At 52.8% G+C, this 18,984-nt stretch overlaps 1 protein-coding gene across 20 annotated transcripts in view; it reads left to right on the top strand.

Annotated features, from left to right (window-relative positions):
- UBAP2L (ubiquitin associated protein 2 like) overlaps positions 1 to 18,984 on the top strand; it is a 40,095-nt gene that overhangs the window by 13,255 nt on the left and 7,856 nt on the right. For all 20 annotated transcript variants that reach the window (XM_032793704.2, XM_032793700.2, XM_032793702.2 and 17 more), the window contains 15 exons: positions 232 to 317; positions 1,372 to 1,543; positions 2,661 to 2,862; positions 4,328 to 4,605; positions 5,158 to 5,330; positions 7,274 to 7,451; positions 8,905 to 8,959; positions 9,531 to 9,705; positions 10,217 to 10,289; positions 11,834 to 12,029; positions 12,540 to 12,628; positions 13,720 to 13,773; positions 14,459 to 14,540; positions 17,163 to 17,380; positions 17,483 to 17,588. In XM_032793704.2, coding sequence (XP_032649595.1) covers positions 232 to 317; positions 1,372 to 1,543; positions 2,661 to 2,862; positions 4,328 to 4,605; positions 5,158 to 5,330; positions 7,274 to 7,451; positions 8,905 to 8,959; positions 9,531 to 9,705; positions 10,217 to 10,289; positions 11,834 to 12,029; positions 12,540 to 12,628; positions 13,720 to 13,773; positions 14,459 to 14,540; positions 17,163 to 17,380; positions 17,483 to 17,588 — 2,137 coding nt within the window. The remainder of the gene's footprint in view (positions 1 to 231; positions 318 to 1,371; positions 1,544 to 2,660; positions 2,863 to 4,327; positions 4,606 to 5,157; positions 5,331 to 7,273; positions 7,452 to 8,904; positions 8,960 to 9,530; positions 9,706 to 10,216; positions 10,290 to 11,833; positions 12,030 to 12,539; positions 12,629 to 13,719; positions 13,774 to 14,458; positions 14,541 to 17,162; positions 17,381 to 17,482; positions 17,589 to 18,984) is intronic.

Genomic DNA, 18,984 nt, shown 5'->3' with positions numbered 1-18,984 from the left:
GACTGAGTCATTGAGGAGGGTTAACCCAGGCAAAACCAAGGGCTGGCTGTTTCTGATCAGCACCCAAGCCACACACTGATTCTTGTGGGATGCCATGAGCGAACCTTCCTGCACATGTTCTGCCCAGCCCCAGTTTCTTTGCATTTTTGCTTTAACTTTGAAATCTCTCTTTATTCGGAGCCTTAAAGCATGGTTCTAATATGTGGATTACCTCCCTCTTCTGTCTTCTAGCTTTCAGAGACCAAGATTTTCACTGCCTCCAATGTGTCTTCAGTGCCTCTGCCTGCAGAGAATGTGACAATCACAGCTGGCCAGAGGTGATGGCTTAATAACAATGCTATGGCAATAGCAATATGGTAGTCTGGGGGGAGGGCATTGCTTCATGGGGTTAGAAGGGTTGCCTAGTCTAACGCCCTGCCAAGATGCAGGATTTGATGTGTCTAAACCATCCAAGACAAATGGCCATCCACTTGGACAAAATTGAGGAGCTCTGAATAAGTTCACATGAGTTTGAGTGGAAGGGCTACGTGCTTGGAGCCAAGGTTTGGAAGCCTGGAATTCTCAGGTTCTGTTATAATCTCTGGCATGGGCTCATCGAATTCTCCCTTTGTAAAACAGCTTTGAGATTTTCAGAACAGGCTAAGGGATTTAGGCACATCTATTTTTTCCATGAAAAGCGTGTGTCTAAATACCCTAGACCAATTTGAATGTCTCAGCCAAGAAGCTTAACTACTTCCCAAGAGGATGTGAGGGTTATTCATGTCCGTAGAAAGCTTTGAGTTCCTCCAAAAGGTCCGATCAGAATTATCTCCATAGAGCGTAGATTTATTCTTACATGTCGAGCTCAATTAATTGTTTGCAAGTGTAAACCATTAACATGTCAGTTGTTGGTCCCAGGAAAACAGTTACATCAGTGGCCTGTTCATTTATTAGTCAAGGTTTTACCTGCTTGGACGTGACTCTGTTTTGTATAACTTAATTTGATTGCCCTGGTTACCAAGCATAAACCTTTCTGTCTCTATTTTGTTGCTTGCCAGACTTTTCTTAGTAGTTTGGCAGGGTTACATTTGCGCCACTTACTCAGCCTAGCCAATAAGTAGCACAGGTGTGTCTTGCCCAGGTGCCCATACGTAATGGTTGCTCTTAGGCCTGGTTTTTCCTTTTGGTTACTTGTAGTAGGTACAGGTTGCTGCTCCTTGCAGTTGGTTCTTTGAGACTGCTAGAGACGGTTGCTGAGTTGTGTAGTGTGACTCTCTTTGAGGTCACAAGGGCAGGGAAGGGCATTCTTGGCGGGAGTAGAAAGCTATTAATCCTCAAGGGATGGTACGGCTCCTGTTAACCTTGGTGGTTTCATCCTTTTCCTTCTCCCAGAATTGACCTTGCGGTGCTGTTAGGAAAGACACCCTCTTCTCTGGAGAATGAGTCATCAAACCTGGATTCAACCCAGGCCCCTTCTCTTGCCCAGCCTCTGGTGTTCAGCAATTCCAAGCAGATGGCTATATCCCAGCCTGCATCTGGTAACGCCTTCCCTCATCACAGCATGGTAAGGAAGCTGCCACTCACCTCTGCCTAGGCACGGCACCTGCTGAATTCAGTGGTTCTCAGCCACCTTCTGAGACCCTCTCTTTGCGTAATGGGGGAGGGGCAGAGTGGGTGGGAATTCCCGAGCTGTGTGATTTACAGCTTCAGCCAGCGCCCATGGCTCCCAGTGTTGTGGGTTCATAGGAATTAGGTAGCCTCAGTGCGGGAGCAGTGTTCAGTCCTTGCTAACTCCAAGCCATGTGCCTCTTTCTCCCTATAAAAGGGGAAAAGCAAATCCCATAGTCTCTGAGCAGCTGTGAGCTGTGTTGTCTGAAAGGGCGACTGAGGGTGGTAACTACAGCAAGAGAGCCCTCGAGTGTGTCTGGGCCTGTGACTGTAGCCTTGCCGGGTGTCTCCTGTTCTGTACCCTTCTGGAGGCTTCACAGAGAGCCGATTTCTCCCTCTCAGGGAGGTGATGTGTTCCAAGGACAGACCCTGGTTTCAAAGCACCAAATGTGCCTGTTCCTTAAGGCATGCGAGTGCTGCCACTCTGCTCTGTCCTGTGTGTCCCTCTTCCTCTCCGTCCCTGCGTCTCAGGCTTAGCTTGTGCAGGGTTGGTTCTTGGCCAACCAGCAGCTGAACACGGGTACCCCCCAGCTGCTGAGAGCCCAACAGTCCTGTACTGAAAAGTGAAGAAGGGAGTTGTTGAAATGGTCTCAGAGAGGTGCCTGGAGCTGGACAGCTGCTTCTTTGTGTCACCCTGGCAGAAAGATTGGGAGGATAATGATGGGTGGCATTTTCCAAAGCGTGTATGTGACTGGGGAGCAGGAGCCCCCTGGACTTTCATTGGCACTTAGGGATTCTTGCAGATCCACCTGTTACCATTATTGGAGAGCTCAGCTGCGTCCATTCCCTAAAACCTGTCATCACGCACAGCATAGGGCACAATACGAGCATAAAGCCTCTATTACAGACAGCACCCACAATACATCCACTAGACGCAAAGCCTGTGTGTGAAACAGGCAGCGCAGTGACATGCAGGGCAGGGGCACTCAGCTTTTGTGCGGCTTAGGCCTGCCCTTGGAAATCTTAGCCCCTGCTTTTAGTGGTGACTTTTCCTTTTCTTGTTAAAACCCCAGGTGAGCATGCTGGGGAAGGGGTTTGGAGATGTCGGAGAGGCCAAAAGCAGCAGCACCACAGGCTCTCAATTCCTGGAGCAGTTCAAGACAGCTCAAGCTCTGGCTCAGCTGGCTGCTCAGCACACCCAGCCTGGCGGGAGCAACACCTCCTCCTCATGGGACTTGGGATCCCCAGCACAGTCCTCGGCTCTCGTGCAGTATGGTAAGGCAGCGAGGACCTGGTTTCCGGGCGGTGAATTGATAGCAGCCAGGGCTGCAGAGCGTGCTGCAGTGGGTGGCATGGAGGATTCAATTGGGAATGCAAGCCCTGGAGTCTTTGGGCTCGTTGCCATTCAGAAATAATCTCAGGGAACATCCATCTAATTGCCGTCTGACTGGAGAGTAATTATTGCTCATTAAGACAGTGTCAGGGTCTTTCCTCATCCCTTTTCTGCTCTCAGCAGCTGAAATGAGCCCATTGCACTGGCATCTGTTTCAGCACTGCCAGCCTGCCACACGGACACTCCACCCGCAGGTATCTGCTGAGCAGTCCTCTTGCCATTTACGTAGCCTGGCATGTTCTCAAAATGCAGAGAGGAATTTGGGGTGTGGTGGCCTCAAGTACTGGGAGCCCAGGAGCAAGCCTGCGGAATAGATCTGATCCACAGGCATGTGTCAGCCACCGTCTGCTGGAGGGAGCTGGGCTGCTGATCTCATCAGGCCCCTTGGAAAGGAAACTAGCCTCTGCTGGTGGCTCTCATGCCAGAGACCAGTGGGGAAAGGAAGCAATTTTCCTGGCCCTGGGGAATACCTGTGATACAAAAGCAGCTCTCGCTGTTCTGCGCTTCGAAGGTCTCTCCGAGCCCTGCATGATCTAGTGTTGATGCTGTTCTTTCAGCTCCTACACGTTGTCTCTTGCTCTGGGGAAATGGTTGTGGTTCAAATATGATTTGAGGAAAAACAGCCCTGTTCCAGCAGCTGCCGGTGTTGGCATCCTCTGAGCGTTTCAGATAAGGAGCCCCAGAGCAGAGGCAGAGAGATGGGAGGCGCATTTAGTAAGCCGTGATGCTGAGGGGTGCAGGAGGTGCAGCCGTGCTGAGGGGAGGAAGGCCTGGGTGTTACTCGCTGGGTACGCGGTAGGTGAAGCAAAAGAATCGAGCAATCCAGTTTAGCCAAACTTGCAGAGGAGGGCACGGAAATGAAGCCAGGTTTCTGTGAGAGTCAGTGTTCTGTACTCTCGTGTGAGTTATTTGCAGTTGTTCTCTGATGGAGAAGCTCTGCTGACTAGATCTGCTTCTTTCCTCCCCTAAACTTCATGGCAAAAGCAGCAGGGAGGCCTTGCATGCTGAGCTGAAAGGACTGCTTGACACGTCGGCATGCCGCCCGTGGAAGAGGGCAGGGGTCTGGTTAGAATGCTGGACTGGGACTCAGGACTCCTGTGGTTCTTTTCCCACCAAAGCCCCTGACTCCCTTGGGAGTGGTATTCCTCATGTGTCCACGGAGGAGGGGCCTAATATCTCCCTGGAGGTTAACTAACTATGTGAAGAGCTTTGAGATGCTCGATGAAAAGCTCCAGGGAGGGGCAAGGTCTCAATCATTTATTTCATTTCTGAAACCTAGAAGTGGCGGGACTAGCGTTAGCTCACACAAAACAACCTGTATTGATCCAACCTTGTTTTGTGTGGCAGATCTAAAGAACCCAACGGACTCATCAGTTCACAGCCCCTTCGCCAAGCGTCAGGCTTTCACGCCAGCCTCAGCGATGATGGAGGTGTTCATGCAGGAGAAGCCGCCTGTGGTGACAGCTTCTACAACAGCACCACCCCCGCCATCTTCCCCTCTGCCCAGCAAAACCAGCCCCGTTCCCCAGATGTCCCCGGGGTCATCGGACAACCAGTCCTCCAGTCCCCAGCCAGTGCAGCAGAAGCTCAAACAGCAGAAGAAGAAAGCCTCCTTGACATCTAAGGTATGGGGTGTGCAGGGAGGTGGCAGCAGGAGCTGTGCTGGAATTGTAGCAGCTTCCCCCCAGTTAATGGGAGTGGAGCTGGATTTGACTACCCTCAGTTGGATTAGGCTCTTCATAGGCTTCTGTGTTCCAGGCTGAACAGATTCATGTTCACAGCATAATCTGGAGTGCCCAGAGCACCTGCAGACCACGGGAGAGCGTGTTTGAAATTCCAGCAGGGTGAGGATGGGTGTCACTGAAGTCAAGTCTGGGGTTCTCAGTACCTCAGTATCTGACTGCAGAGTTGTAACCCTGCAGACATCAGCATAGGTGAGCCCCTGTGGCCTGATCCCTGTATTCTGGGGCTGCCGGTCAGCTGACCTAGCTCTAGCATTGTGGCACTGAAGCGTGGGGCAGACTGAGGTCAGAGCCCTGCTGTGCACATGTTGAATTTTCTCTGCCCGCTTCAGTCTGAATTGTTGTCCCTGCAGGATGCTCGTGTGAAGTCCTCATTGCCCAGTTCGGTTGTCCTTGCAGTGACTTGCCTTTCAGGGACCTCTCCTTCCTTTGCAGATTCCTGCTCTTGCGGTGGAAATGCCTGGCTCAGCAGACATCTCAGGGCTAAACCTGCAGTTTGGGGCATTACAGTTTGGTTCGGAGCCTGTTCTCTCGGAGTACGAATCAACGCCCACGACGAGCGCCTCTGTGAGCCAGTCTCAAAGCAGCCTCTATGCCAGCACTGCAAGGTAAAGGCCTGGGGTGCACAGGGAAACACCCCAGTGCCCATGGTGGACAGAGGCAGGTGGCACTTGCTCCTGAGCCATTAGGGGCAGCCTTGCTTCCAGCTCCATCTGGATCTTAGTGGACCTGCTATAAGGAGCCTCGATGCTCTAACCCATTGCAGGGTCAGAAGGAGAAACAGCTTCATCCTAAGCATAGGGGCACCTTGTTTGTACTGCTGAGATTCTGGAGTCTCCTGTACCAGCCACAGCACAGTGGGGTGGGAGTTTCCTTGGTGTCCAAGCTGCCTGTGTCACGGCTGGCCCTGCAGCCTGCCCCCACCTGTTCCGGGAGCTCTCTAACTCTACTGCATACCAGTAGACCCTTTCTGGCTGGCCTCTTAGCCATAAAGGGGGGACAGCGTATGCAACAGTAAACAGTTAAGTTGCCAGCAGACTCATTCAGACAAGCCTATGGCTGATTGGCCTGCGGTACTTAAACAGAAAGTAAATTAGGGCAGGTTTCCTGCTGCCGTTAAACCACTCCCTGCGAATAATGAGAGGGAATCCCCAGCACAACTGCACCTTGTTCCTTGTGAACAGGTTCTGTGTCCTTGCTGCTTCACGCTATAAATACAAATTGTGGAGACTTCTGTAGGGAACCGGGAGAGAGCTGAGCCCGTCTGTCCGTTCAAACCGAGCGTGCCTTGTCAAATTGAAGGGTTCTCGCCCCCGGGCTGGTTGGCTGATCCTCCCAGTCCCCAGCATCCCTTATGGCACAACAGCATTGCCCTGATGTAATGCTGAACAGGAAACTGTTGGCCCTTTTGTCCTGGCTGGGCGAGTTACTGGAGATGTCTGGCATTCAGGCCGGGGAGTGGAGGAAGCAGTCGTGGTTTGTGAGAGTCAGTGGGCCTCAGGAGCTCTAATGTAAACCGTGACTTACAGCTGATCTGCCTGCCCAACCCCTTCCTGTGCAAGGTCCGTGGCACAGTAATTCACAAGGGTTTCAGTGGTGTCTGGGTTCTGTGCACTTACTGCTCAGAGCTGGGGGGAATGGTGGAAGAGCTGGGGAAGACCTGTAATGTTTGGCAGTTCCTCCTCCAGGCATTACCGTGTGTCCCCGTTTATGTGCTTGTCCAGTCTGATTTCACATAGATTTATATCCTCTCTCTCCTTATCAAGGATGGGAACCTCTGAGTTTGTCAGAAAGGGGAAAACTTGCCTGGATTTTTCACTCTTAATTTTATACAGAGCATTCCATCCCCGATCCATTACAGAACCGTTAGCCTAGAGATACTCAGACCTCAGCGGTGCAGGAGCCAAATAAGCTATCAGCATTACCCAAGAGTCAGAGTTGTGGGAATTCCAGTTTCATTTACTGGAGTGCTATAAATTCATATTTAAACAGCCTGGCTGGGGAAATGTATATCATTCTCCCAGCAAAGTGACTGACCAAGTATTTATTATTTTTATCAACTATAGCTGGTTAATAATATAGTAAAAGCATCCTGATTGGTTAATAATTTTAGTTAGTAATTAAATTGCACAGGGTTTTTATATCATGTGCTGCAAATAGCTGCAGGAGACCCATTAAAGAGCTGCCGCAAGCCTCACTCTGAGTATCCCTGCATTAGCCGGTCCTCACAGCCTCCTCTTAAGTACTAGCTCCATTTTATGGGTGGGAAAAGGAAGCCCAGAGAGATGAAGTGACTTGGCCTGGGCCACGCAGCGAGTCAGCAGCAGTCAGAACTTGGGAGTTCCTGGTTTCCATCCAGTGCTCAGTCCACAGCACCACAAGCCTTTTTCAGTGAGAGTCTCTCTGTGGCTGGGCCGTCCCTCTCCTGGCTGCACTTCTCTGCTGGGGTTCAGCTACATTGTTTAGCACATTTTTAGCAAAGGCTTGAGGCTGCCAGCCCAGCAGGGTCATTTTGGAGAGAAAATAAACTCCTTCCTTTCTTTTTGTTTAGTGAATCTTCGTCCAATCAAAGCCAGGAGTCTGGTTACCAGGGCGGCACAATACAGACAGCAACGTATACCTCCCAGAACAGCGCTCAGGGACCACTGTATGAACAGAGATCCACCCAGACCAGGCGATACCCAAACTCCATCTCCTCCTCGCCCCAGAAAGACCTGACCCAGGCCAAGGTAGGGAGCTGGCCTTGACTGCCTTCCGGGGCCAGCACATCCCCTCTCAGTGGTGCTGTCTTACCGTGGCAGAGTGTGAAGCCCTGTGTGGAAGGGTGGCTGTAATTCTGCAGTACAGGAAAGGTGTAAGAATCAAAAAGCTGATAACTGGGCCCTGCAGATCACGGCGGAGGGAGAGCTGGAAAATTGGGAGAGCTGAGTGCTCAGCTTTGCTGGCTTGCTATGGAAAAGCCCTCTTCTTGGCCTGAGCTAGGGACTAGCTGCTGTGCAGAGGTGGAGCTAATGTCACCACAAGATGTGATGGTTGTCTGCGAACTGGCCTTGCTCAGGACTGAAGGAGGAGAGGTGGGAGTGGGTTACTTTAAATGGAGAGGTGAATGAGGAGACCCGTGATTCCTTCATTCCACTGTAACTTCCTTGCAAAATCTGCAACATCAGCTAGTGGCAGAGTCTGTCAATATTTGGTATAAATTGGAGCTTTATCATTAATTTAGCCCCAAGTAGGCATAGGTGTAATCTGTACCTTGTAGCTGAAGTGTGGCACCCTGGGTGCTGGTGTGGAGGGTGCGTTTGCAGTGCCAACAGCAGATTGGGATGGGGAATGTGTGGGATTTTCTCATTCCTTCCCGTGATCCCTAGTGTCTCCCCTCTCTCTGGCCAAGGGCTGCACACACTGTCCACTGGAGCCTGCTATGCCACGCTGGGTCAGCTGCTGAGAGGAGTATTGCTCAGCTAACAAGTCTCTTTCTTCTCTGGTGCTGCTGCTTGGAGAGTCTGTCGCTTTCTGGGCTTCCCTGCAGGCTGCTCGGGGTGGCCTGGCGACCTCTCTGGGTGGGATGGGGGAATTGCCTCGAGGATCCTTTAGCGTCGCCTCTTGTCTTGTGGAATCTGATAAATGTACTGAGAACCCCTCACAGTTGGTCACATGTCACGTCCCTGCCAAATCCACTGGTATCAGGAGTCCCAGCGCTGAGATTTGTTCACCTGCAGTGAAATTCACTGATGGCCAAATGAAAACTGACTGACTGGTTCTGCTTTTCACACACCACCTGTGGTACTCACTGCAGAAGGGTAGTGCTGAGGTGGAGACTATAGCATGATTCCAGAAGGGCTTGTACATTCCTATGGATCACAAAACCGTCCAGAGTGGGAATAGTTAATGGAAACATCTGCGTTGGAGGAGATGCAGACCTCTTGATCAGCGCTTGAGCTGGTCCCGAACTACTAGGGATTAGGAGGTTTCTTGAACCTTCCTCTGAAACATCTAGTACTGCCTCTGGTTTGAGGGGGGCCTGAACGAGCTTAGCCTCGTGTCTGATCCGGTTTGACAATTCGTATGGTCACAAGTCTGCTCCTGGAGCTATTGTGTGGGCCTGGAGGGGAGTTAAACAAATGCTGAGGGGTCAGTGAGGACAAGCCGCAGCCATGCCGAACTCTCCTCTTTCTTTTCCAGAATGGTTTCAGCTCTGTGCAGCCCACGCAGTTACAAACCACGCAGGCCGTCGAAGGTGAGTGCCAGTATGACAGGCCGGGGGTTAGGTTTGCTCACAGCACACGTGGCCTTGTGCTCCTTTGGGGATTGTGAGCAGCAGCCTTGATCCAGGCTGGCAGAAAATCCTCACCATGCTGACCCGCTCCATGTTGCTTGTTAGATTTGCGTACGCTAAAATGTTCTGTATTTTACCACTTGCCTCTGTGGCTTTGGGCAGCTCACTTAACTTGTGTGCCTCTGTAGTGGGACAGTCTGTTCCTGATGATGATCCTTGCCCTTTAGCAAGGGCTTTTCATTCATAGATCTCAGCTCTGAGTGAAGCTGGATAAGGATCATTGCTTCCGTTTTACAGTTGAGGGAAACTGAGGCACAGAGATGCAGTGGCCTGACCATGGTCATGCAGCAGGTCAGCAGCAGAGCCAGAAATAAGCCCCAGGTCTCCCATCTCCTAGTTCTATGCTCTCGCCGCCAGTTCATGCTGCATCCCCTTCCTCTACGGGCTGTTGGGAGGGGGAATGTTTGCAGGTGGAAAGTGCTGGTGGTGTTCCAGTGCTCAGAAGGTTCCTAACCACAGCTTTCATTCATAGGTGCTCCAGGCCCTGTGGTGAAATCAGATTCGCCCTCTGCCCCCAATATCGCACCTCTGAACGATGCAGTATCAGCATCGTCCCTGCTGACAACAGCCAGCCAGCACTCATCAGCTCTGAGTAGCCTAAACCATGCTGAGGAGCTCCCCAGTACGACCACCACCCAACTCAGCAGGTGAGCTCCAGGCATGCCAGTCGCTGGAGAAGCAGAATGCTAGGCCCTGTTCAGAAATGGTGAACGGAGGGGACCACTTGCTGCCCATGTGGGGATGCGGCACCCCTCCTCTGTCCAGAGGGGCCTCCAGGAGCCCCGCACTCAGACACCATGTGATGGAGCTATAGTCATTCTTGGCAAGAAAAGGTGCTCCTTCCTCTACCTGCCCAAGGAGTCAGGGAAGCACTGGCTCCACCAAGGAAAGTGCTTGCAAGGGATCTTCCCCTGCAATGTCCCATGCTGTTTGCCTGGGAAGCAAGCTCAGCTTTGCTGCCAGGGGCTGGACTGCACATGCCTTCCAGTCTTGTTGCTCCCTCCATGTCTATTGTCCATCCCAAACACAGTCCGGTCCTGGCACCTGACGTTTCCTGTGGAGGAAGATAAGGGAGCTGTGTGATAGCATTGGAGGGGGAGTGGAGCCCTGCTGTCTACCTCTGTGGTTGGCTTGACAGCTTTTTCTCTCCTCCTGCAGCACGTTACCCACCCAGCAGAACAGCCTCTCCTCGTCTACATCCTCTGGGCGCACATCAACATCAACTCTTCTGGTGAGTCCAGATGCTGCAGTGCAGATCTGCTAAGGCACTGAGCGCCTGTTACTCTGGCCCCATTCACTGGCAATATGGGTGCACCATTCCCTGTGAAAGCCAGGCCCCAGTGCAGCAGCAGGCGATGTGTATAATGTAGATATGGTGGCAGAACTGCCCACAACCAAGTAAGGAGGGCAGCCAGTCAGTCTGAGATGGGGCAGGGGTCAGCCAGGCTGGCCATGGAGGGGGCTGGGTGGCGATCTAAAGTTTATTGGGGGTGGGGATTTGTTTCAATATATTGCACGCCTGTCCGTGGTTCCAGGCAAGAAGAGGCTGTGCCTGTTTGTCGCATACCAATAGCTCCTTACTAGCTTGCTGTAGCCATTAAGGGAGGAGTGTATGCCACAGAAACCTGGAGTTGCAACCAGATGCAGTCAGACTAGACTGTGGCTGATTGAACTGCAGCACTCCAACATACCAACTGCTGGCAGTGCTGAAATACTGAGCCCAGAGCAGCTGGCACTCACAGCAGCCTGTGTTCAGATACTGCTCTCCTGGGATTGCTCTGGAGCTGCCTTCAGTGTGTTTAAATACCTGGCAGAGGTTCCGGACTCTGCTTTTGGGAGCAGGGGAGGGTTTGGTTTTATTGGAAGCGTCAGGGAGCTGGGTGTTTCTGGGACATTGCACTTACTCCAGTAACAGATGGGATGAGCAGTCCTTTTCTCCTGGTCTCTCTTGCAGTACTGTATTATTCCCTGTGTGCTGGGGAAGGCTCTGGGCTTGCGTAGGGGTTTTGCTTCCTTTTTAATTGTGAGTTCTTCCAGTACTGTCCCTTCCAGACCAAAGGGCCTTTTCATCCTGTATCAGTAGCTTGAAGAGCCTTATGTCCTGGGCTGAGTCTTGGGGGTTGTTTTTCAGGCTGGCTGTTGGGCAGCCAGTTCCCCAGATTGTGACTGCAGCAGTTTGACGTTAGAGGATCTCACCTGAGTCTGAACAGGGAACCTGCCAAAGGGGCGACTCTTTGTCCTACTTGCAGAGTAGGTGACGGGGTGTGAAGAGCCAACAGAGTCTTGCTTCAGTGGATTTTCTCACCCATCTTCCCCTTGTCCTTGTTCCTTAGCTGCCTGTTTCGGGGTGCTGGAGGGGTAAGGGAGCCCTTAAAACCTAGGACCGTAAGGTTTGCCCTGGTGACTGAGGGGAGGTTTCAGAGCGGGTTTTGGTTTCCTAGTGTAGGTAAACTCCTCTGCCTTGTGACTTTGGGAGATGCTCAGTTGCTGCACCGGGTTTCCCTGGCTGCGTTTCGTTCTGCCTGCAGCCATGTGGTACTGTTTGAACGCAGGCCTGTGCTTGCTGTGCTTTCGGAGAGCCCAGCTGCAGAGCTGCATGCCCAGTGTGCCAGCAAAGCCATCTCGTTGCTGCAGTTCTGGATTTCCAGGTCCAGACAGCTATGTGCATCCTTCCCCCTGCATACTGCTCCTGTGTGTGTTGTGGGGGTTCGCCCCGCTTGGCTACATGGACACTGCCTGGGCCTCTAACTCTTTCTCTCCCCACCCTTCCTTTAGCACACTAGTGTGGAAAGTGAAGCAAGCCTCCATTCTTCTGCTAGCACTTTTTCCACCTCCTCCAGCACTGTCTCGGCTGCCCCACCTGTGGTCAGCGTCTCCTCCAGCCTGAGCAGCGTCAGCAGCCTGGGCCTGAGTCTCAGCAGCAACTCCACAGTGACAGCTTCCACTCGCAGCTCTGTGGCCACAACATCAGGTAACTGGGGGAGGGGGGCTGCTGGACGGGGGGGGGAACTGATCTGGTACGGGGGGGTTGCTGCCTGTGGTGGTGGTGGGGCAAGAAGCTGATCTGGTACTGGGGGTGTGGGGGTGGCATGAGAAGCTGATCTGGATCTGATAAGGGAGGGAAGGGGGGCTGTCTGTGGGGGGGGGAGAGGGAGAAGCTGATCTGGTGAGGGCGGCTGCCTGTGGTGGCCGGGAGTGCGGGGGGAGGACGAGAAGCTGATCTGGTACTGGGCAGCAGGGGGGGGAGAGGGAGAAGCTGATCTGGTACTGGGCGGCGGAGGGGGAGAAGCTGATCTGGTACTGAGGGAAGGGGGGCTGCCTGTGATTGGGGGAGGACAAGAAGCTGATCTGGTACTGGGGGGAAGTGGGGCTGCCTGTGGTGGGGGGAGAGGGAGAAGCTGATCTGGTACTGGGTGGGGGCGGGGAGAAGCTGATCTGATCAGTGTTTGTTTCACTGTGTAACTGTGTTTTCCTCTGTCAGGAAAAGCCCCTCCCAACCTGCCTCCTGGAGTTCCACCATTGTTGCCTAATCCGTACATCATGGCTCCAGGGCTCTTACATGCCTATCCGGTGAGTGGGCTTGGGGAGCCAGCTGCAGAGGTGCAGCATGCCAGTAGATCCTTCCTAGCTCTCTGTAGCTAGCAAGGAGGGACAGTGCATGCCAGAAGAATCAGAGTTGGTACCAGATGCAGTCAAGCAGACACCACCTGGTTGAACTTGCAACATAAAACTCTTACAAAAGCTAATCAATAGGGCTCAGCTGGGTGGGAGGCCCCTCGCTCGGCTGGGAAAGGGCCCTGCGGGAGGGAGCAATGGTCTGGGTGCAGGGGTAAGTGTCACTTGGTGGAGATGACTGCAGGGTGTTCTTGGTGGAGGACTCTGTTAGAGCTGCTAACCTCTAGCAAGTAGGGCGTGTGCAGACACTCCCCACCCCCATGCAACGCAGAGCAAGGAGCCCTAGTTTCCAGCCTGTTCAGCCAGCAGCACCTATTGATCCAAGGTCCCTGGGAGCGGAGGTTTTGAGCAGTGCCAGCTCCTTGGTGGGTTAATGTGCAAACAGCTGGAATGGGAAGCAGGCAGCAGTGGGGCACTAAGACTTACCACAGAGCTTTCTCCATACGGTAGAGAAGCGGGATCCCTGGAGCACTGATTGCAGTGTCTGTACTGGAGAATTGTCCCAAGAGCTGGGGACCAGGGTGAAAGACTGAACCAAAGATCTTAGCCGGGGTGTTCAGCTTTTCCATACCAGCCACCATTCTGTCGGGTGGCTATGAAGTGCCCTCTTGGTCAAGAGCCCACAATCTTAGCTGTGTGATACAAGCGTGTGTCTGTCTGTCTGTGTGAGAGAAAAACTAGAGAAGTTGCAGATTTGCGTATACAACTCCTGCAAACTACTTACAAGCGGGGATTGTCCCACTGATATTTGATGAGCCCTGAAATCCCATGTGGCACCACATTGCACATCAGCGAAATAGAGATCTTTGTCCAGGTTCCATAGCAGTTTCTCTTTCCAGTCACACACTCTCTTGTTGTCATGGGGGGGCTGGTCTTCATCCTTGGTCAGATAATTATATGGACGTGGTTATTTAGATCTGCCTTGGCTACTTGGTCATGAGCTGTAAGATTTATGTACCTAACACAATCTCCTGCTCCTTTCTTAGCCACAAGTGTATGGTTATGACGACTTGCAGATGCTTCAGACGAGATTCCCATTGGTGAGTGCGTAAAATAAGATCTGTAAGGTGCTTCTCTAATCCTAGCAGCCGGCCTGCATCTCTGGACCTAACCAGTGAATCCAGACAGGCATGCCAGGTTGTAAGATATTTGTGACAGGCTAGCAAAATGGGATTCCGTATGTATACAGCTGTGGTGCTTTCTGTAGAGGTCACTCTACTCAATTTGATCAGTTCAGCTCCTCCACATGTTCTTCAGGCACTTGGGAACCAGTAGCATTAATTATTTGGCCAGCGGTGATGATTGGGACGGTAGGTTTCTGAAGCCGAGTCCAAACAAGCAGAGCTCTGCTCACTGTGAGCGGGCGGATGGTGCTGACTGTCTCCAGAGACAGGGAACTGCTTTCCCTGGGGATGTGGCACATGTCTGCAGAAGGGAAGTTGTTCTTGTTCCCGTGGCTGTGATGCTGCAGGTACAGTCCTGGACCTTCAAAGAGCATGGATACCAGTAGACCCTTTCTAGCTCTTCTAATGGCCAGACAGGGGGATGGTAAATGCAAGAGAAAATCTGGAGTTGCTACCAGATGCGATCAGCCTACCATGTGACTGTTTTGAACTGCATTACTCCAACACACTGGGCTGTTGCAGCCTGGAAATCCTGTTTCTCCAAGGGGCCCACCTTTGTAACAGCATGTAGCTCATTGCGCTTTCTCCATGTCTCTTTCAGGATTATTACAGCATCCCATTCCCTACCCCCACCACCCCGCTGACTGGAAGAGACGGCAGCCTGAGCAGCAATCCGTATTCTGGTAGGAGAGAGGCGTTCGGGGTGGCTTGGCTGTAGTGTGAGCCCTGGGCAGTGTTTTCTTCCGAAAGTAAAATCTCTGTGTGCATGAGGTTTTAACATTGCACCTGGAAGCAGCCAAGCAGGGGAGCTCTTAGATTCTGGATGCTCCACTTGGCAGGCTCTGCTGGAGCCTCTCCGACTGCAGCTCAGCCTGGTGTGTTTCTCCCAATGAGTATGTGGCATTTCCTGTGCTTTGCTCACCCTGCACTTAACCTGCCATGCTAGGGAAGGGCTTTGACACTAGCCATTTGTTTCTGAGCTGACTCGAACTCCTGCTGTTCGTTGTAGCTTCCTGTGCACTGCCCTGCTGGGACTAGCACTGTGCGGTTCTATCCTCGGGAGTGTGGGGTGGCCGGCGCAGCAGGCACTACCCATGGCTTGCGGTGGTTAGCCAGCTTAGTGGCTTTCTTGGTTCCTTTTGGTTCCTCTGACAATCCCGTTTCTGGTGTGACCATGACTGGACACTTCATTGCAGTAAAATATCTAGAGGGAGCCATTGAGCAGGCAGATGAAGAGCTGCCTGTCTGGCTTGGCAAAGCAGCGTCTAAGCCGGGGAAGGTACAGTTGGCAGATACTTGGAGGGAGTAGAATAGGGGTAGGCAACCTCTGGCACGTGTGCCGAAGGTGGCACGTGAGCTGATTTTTCAATGGCACTCGCCCTGCCCAGGTCCTGGCCACCGGTCCGGGGGGCTCTGCATTTTAATTTAATTTTAAATGAAGCTTCTGAAACATTTTAAAAATCTTATTTACTTTCCATACAACAATAGTTCAGTTATGTATTATAGACTTATAGAAAGACCTTCTAAAAACGTTAAAATTTATTACTGGCATGCGAAACCTTAAATCAGAGTGAGTAAATGAAGACTCGGCACAGCACTTCTGAAAGGTTGCCGACCCCTGGGGTAGAAACACTTCTCAGCGTTCCTGTCCCTCCTGTAACAGCATGAAATTCAGGCTGAAGAGCTGGAAAATCAGCTCCTTTTGGCTCTGGGGAATGTCCCAAGGGAAGAGTCGGGTTGGGCATTTCAGATCTTTACTGGGCACCACCCTAGCAAATGCACCCTAGGGGCCAGTCCGGAGCTGGAATTAGGAGGGGCCCCCTCGCCTGAAAGGGGCTTTCTGTCCCACCTCCAGCACTGAGGCCTGCAGTTCGCTCCTGAGCCGCTCGTCTTTGCTTTCCTGTGCGTTGCTTCTCCTCTTGCTTCAGGCAGGAAGGGCTTTGGACCAGCCTGCTGGACTCAGAATCCCAGCCCCAGGCTGGTGGGCTGCCACATGCATAATTTGCCACGTTAGCACTGGAGCCATAATTGGCGTTTGTGATTGTCCTGGAGCTGGCTGTCGGCAGAAGTCACTGCCTTACTGTGTGCACTCTGAATGGGGAGAGTGTTTGCAGGGAAGAGCGAGCAGGTGCTCTTAAAGAAATGCAAATGGAGGCTTCCCAGACCCCTCGGCCTGTGCCTAGTCTGCAGGGCCAGCTGCTGGCAGGAGCAGAGGAAGTGATATTTGCGAGTATTCTCTGCAGGCCATTGGGCCCCTGCAAGGTTCTGGGTCTCTGCCATGGCATGGAGAGGACAGAGGTGTGAGCAGCATTGGAAAAAGAAACTATTCACGTCTTCAGCTAGTCAATATCTGACTCTCATGTTCAGTGAGATCTGAGCACCGGGCAGCTACTGGCTGACGGGGCAGGGCTCTTAGGGTATGTCTACACTGCACTTCAGGCACCTGCTAAGGGGCCGTTTAACAATGGTGAGATACTTGGGCTGCAGCTTGAGTCTGAGACCCTCCCACCTTGCAAGGGCCTAGAGCCCGGGCTGCAGCCCAAACGCCTACACTGCCGTTAAAGAGCCCATAAGCCTGAGCCCCACAGGCCCCCTGGCGTACACCTACCCTTGCAGCTTGGAGTGGCTAGTGAGCTGCTGCTTTGTCCTGGGCCTGTTCCAAGCTTCATTTGGAATTGGCATAAACTGCGGGACTCTACTTGCGAGATCCAGGTGCATCTGGCGCTCGGGCTGTGAGTGGGGCCTGTCGAGTCTCTCAGACAAACCCCAGTGTGGGTGGGTCTCGGTCCCTTGTATGAAGGCCATAGGCTGCTGTAAGGGCTTGTTGAAACACTTTGGCAGGACGCTGTCATGTACATTAGCGCCTGGGGAGCTGATTACAGGAACCCCTCTCCCTTAGGGGTCTGCTTGCGCTGTGGGTTGCGAGGGGCACAGAGGACAAAGGGGCTTTGGGAACTGCGTGGCTGCTGTGTGTCTGTAGGTCCAGCTGCAGAGGGGTCTGAGATGAGTTCTGTCAGTGTACCAGGCCCCTGTGATTTAATGGCTTGGAATCCTTGAAGGATCATCTGGAGGTTGGGGCAGGGGCTGCGTTGTATTCCTGGCTCTGCAGCTGTCACTCTGTGACCCTGGGCAAGCCAGCTCCCCGCCCTGAGCCTTGCTCGCCTGTTCCCCATGGGGGGTTGAGGCCGGTTGTTGCCAGAGTTCTTTGAGATCCTTGTGAAAGGTGACCAGTGCAAAGCAGTCGCTCACGTGTCTGTCGCTCAGCCTGGCCGCCTCATTCCCACCTGTCTCCCTCCCCGCTCCAGGTGACCTCACGAAGTTCGGCCGAGGCGACGCCTCCTCCCCTGCTCCAGCAACAACTTTGGCACAGCCTCAGCAGAGCCAGACGCAGACGCACCATACCACGCAGCAGACGTTCCTGAACCCAGCTCTGCCTCCTGGCTACAGTTATACCAGTCTGCCATACTACACAGGGGTTCCAGGGCTCCCCAGCACCTTCCAGTACGGGCCCGCCGTGTTCCCTGTGAGTGCTCCCGCTTCCCACGCCTCGGGGGGCGGGGCGGAGACAGGGCGTAGGAGCCTGGCTGGCCCTGTGCTCACCATCCTGGCCCCTTCCTTTCTCTAGGTTGCTCCTACCTCTTCCAAGCAGCATGGTGTGAATGTCAGCGTCAATGCGTCAGCAACCCCTTTCCAGCAGCCCAGCGGCTATGGCTCTCACGGATACAGCACTGGTAAGAGACATTCGGTGGCCAGTCAGTTGGTACGTCTGTAACGTGTGGAGTGCTGTTGGGAGTCACAGGAGAGGAAACGGGCAATTGTCCTGGGCTGGAACCAGCTAGTTCACTGAGTCTGCCTGCTCTGGGCTGCTGGGTCGTCACAGACGATGCCTTTTGGCATTGGGTCTCTCCGGGCTGCTGTTGGAAACAAAGTGCTGCTGCAGTCTGGGCAAACGCCACTTTCAGTCCCAGGCCGGGAGGTCCATCAAAAATCATCCCAGTGTCGGATTGTGCCCAACGTTCCTGGGACTAGAATGGCTGCTTATCCAGGGGCATTTACACCTCATAGGGAGGGCACCTGCTGGCTAATTAGAAGCAGTGCTGTGGAGTCCTGGGTTGAGGGGCAACTTGTCCGTGAAGATGCTGGGATGTCCTCTCTGTTTATGTACAGACACCTTGTTCTCGGTGGATTGCCCACAGGTGAGTTAGAAGAGTGAGGGCCCAGAGTGCTTCCTGGGAATGACTTAGAAGATATTCATGTGCGGCTCTAGAGGGGTGGCCAGGAGCCCCAGCACTTGGCTGAATTCTTCTTGCTCTCCCGACTGTCTGTGACCTCTAGCCTGGAGGGCAGACAGATGTACAGCCCTTCAGAGCTGCTGCAGGATTTAGCCATCAGCTGAGTGACACAGCTGATGTTTCTCTTTCCCATCTGCAGCAGCCTCGAGAGTAGACTCGAGAGAGACAGTAGCCCTGATGCACCTTTGTACAGCATATTGATTCTTCTTGACCGGCCCAGCCATATCCCTGAGTTAGTTTGTATGGGATGCACGGAGCACTGCACACCCTTCCGGAGAGTCACGTGCTGGATTGCTGGCTCCCTGAGGATCGCTCTCATAGATGGATAGCATTTAAAGCTAGCAGGGACCATTCAATCATTTAGTCTGACCTCCTGTATGTGTCACAGGCCTGAGAATTTCACCCACATATCCCTGTAGTGAGTCTGATCATTTGTTTGGCTAAAGTGCATAATCCTGAAAGGCAGCCAGTCTTAGTCTGCAGGCATCGGGAGATGGACAATCCACCCCTTCCCTTGGCAGTTAGTTCCAATGGTTAATCCCCTGAACTGAGAAAAATTTAGGCCTAATTTCTAAATTACGCAGCAGAGAATCCTGTGGCACCTTATAGACTAACAGACGTCGTGGAGCGTGAGCTTTCGTGGGTGAATACCCACTTCGTCAGACGCAGGTAGTGGAAATTTCCAGGGGTAGGTATATATGCTAGCAAGCAAGCTAGAGATAACGAGGTTAGTTCAATCAGGGAGGATGGGGCCCTGTTCTAGCAGTAGAGGCGTTAAACCCATGGGAGGAGAAACTGGTTCTGTAATTGGCAAGCCATTCACAGTCTTTGTTTA

Source organism: Chelonoidis abingdonii, chromosome 11 (genome assembly GCF_003597395.2).
Source record: "Chelonoidis abingdonii isolate Lonesome George chromosome 11, CheloAbing_2.0, whole genome shotgun sequence".
In the NCBI taxonomy this organism is placed as follows: domain Eukaryota; kingdom Metazoa; phylum Chordata; order Testudines; family Testudinidae; genus Chelonoidis; species Chelonoidis abingdonii.
The sequence above is the reverse complement of the archived record's forward strand: the minus strand, read 5'-3'. Positions and strand labels throughout refer to the sequence as shown.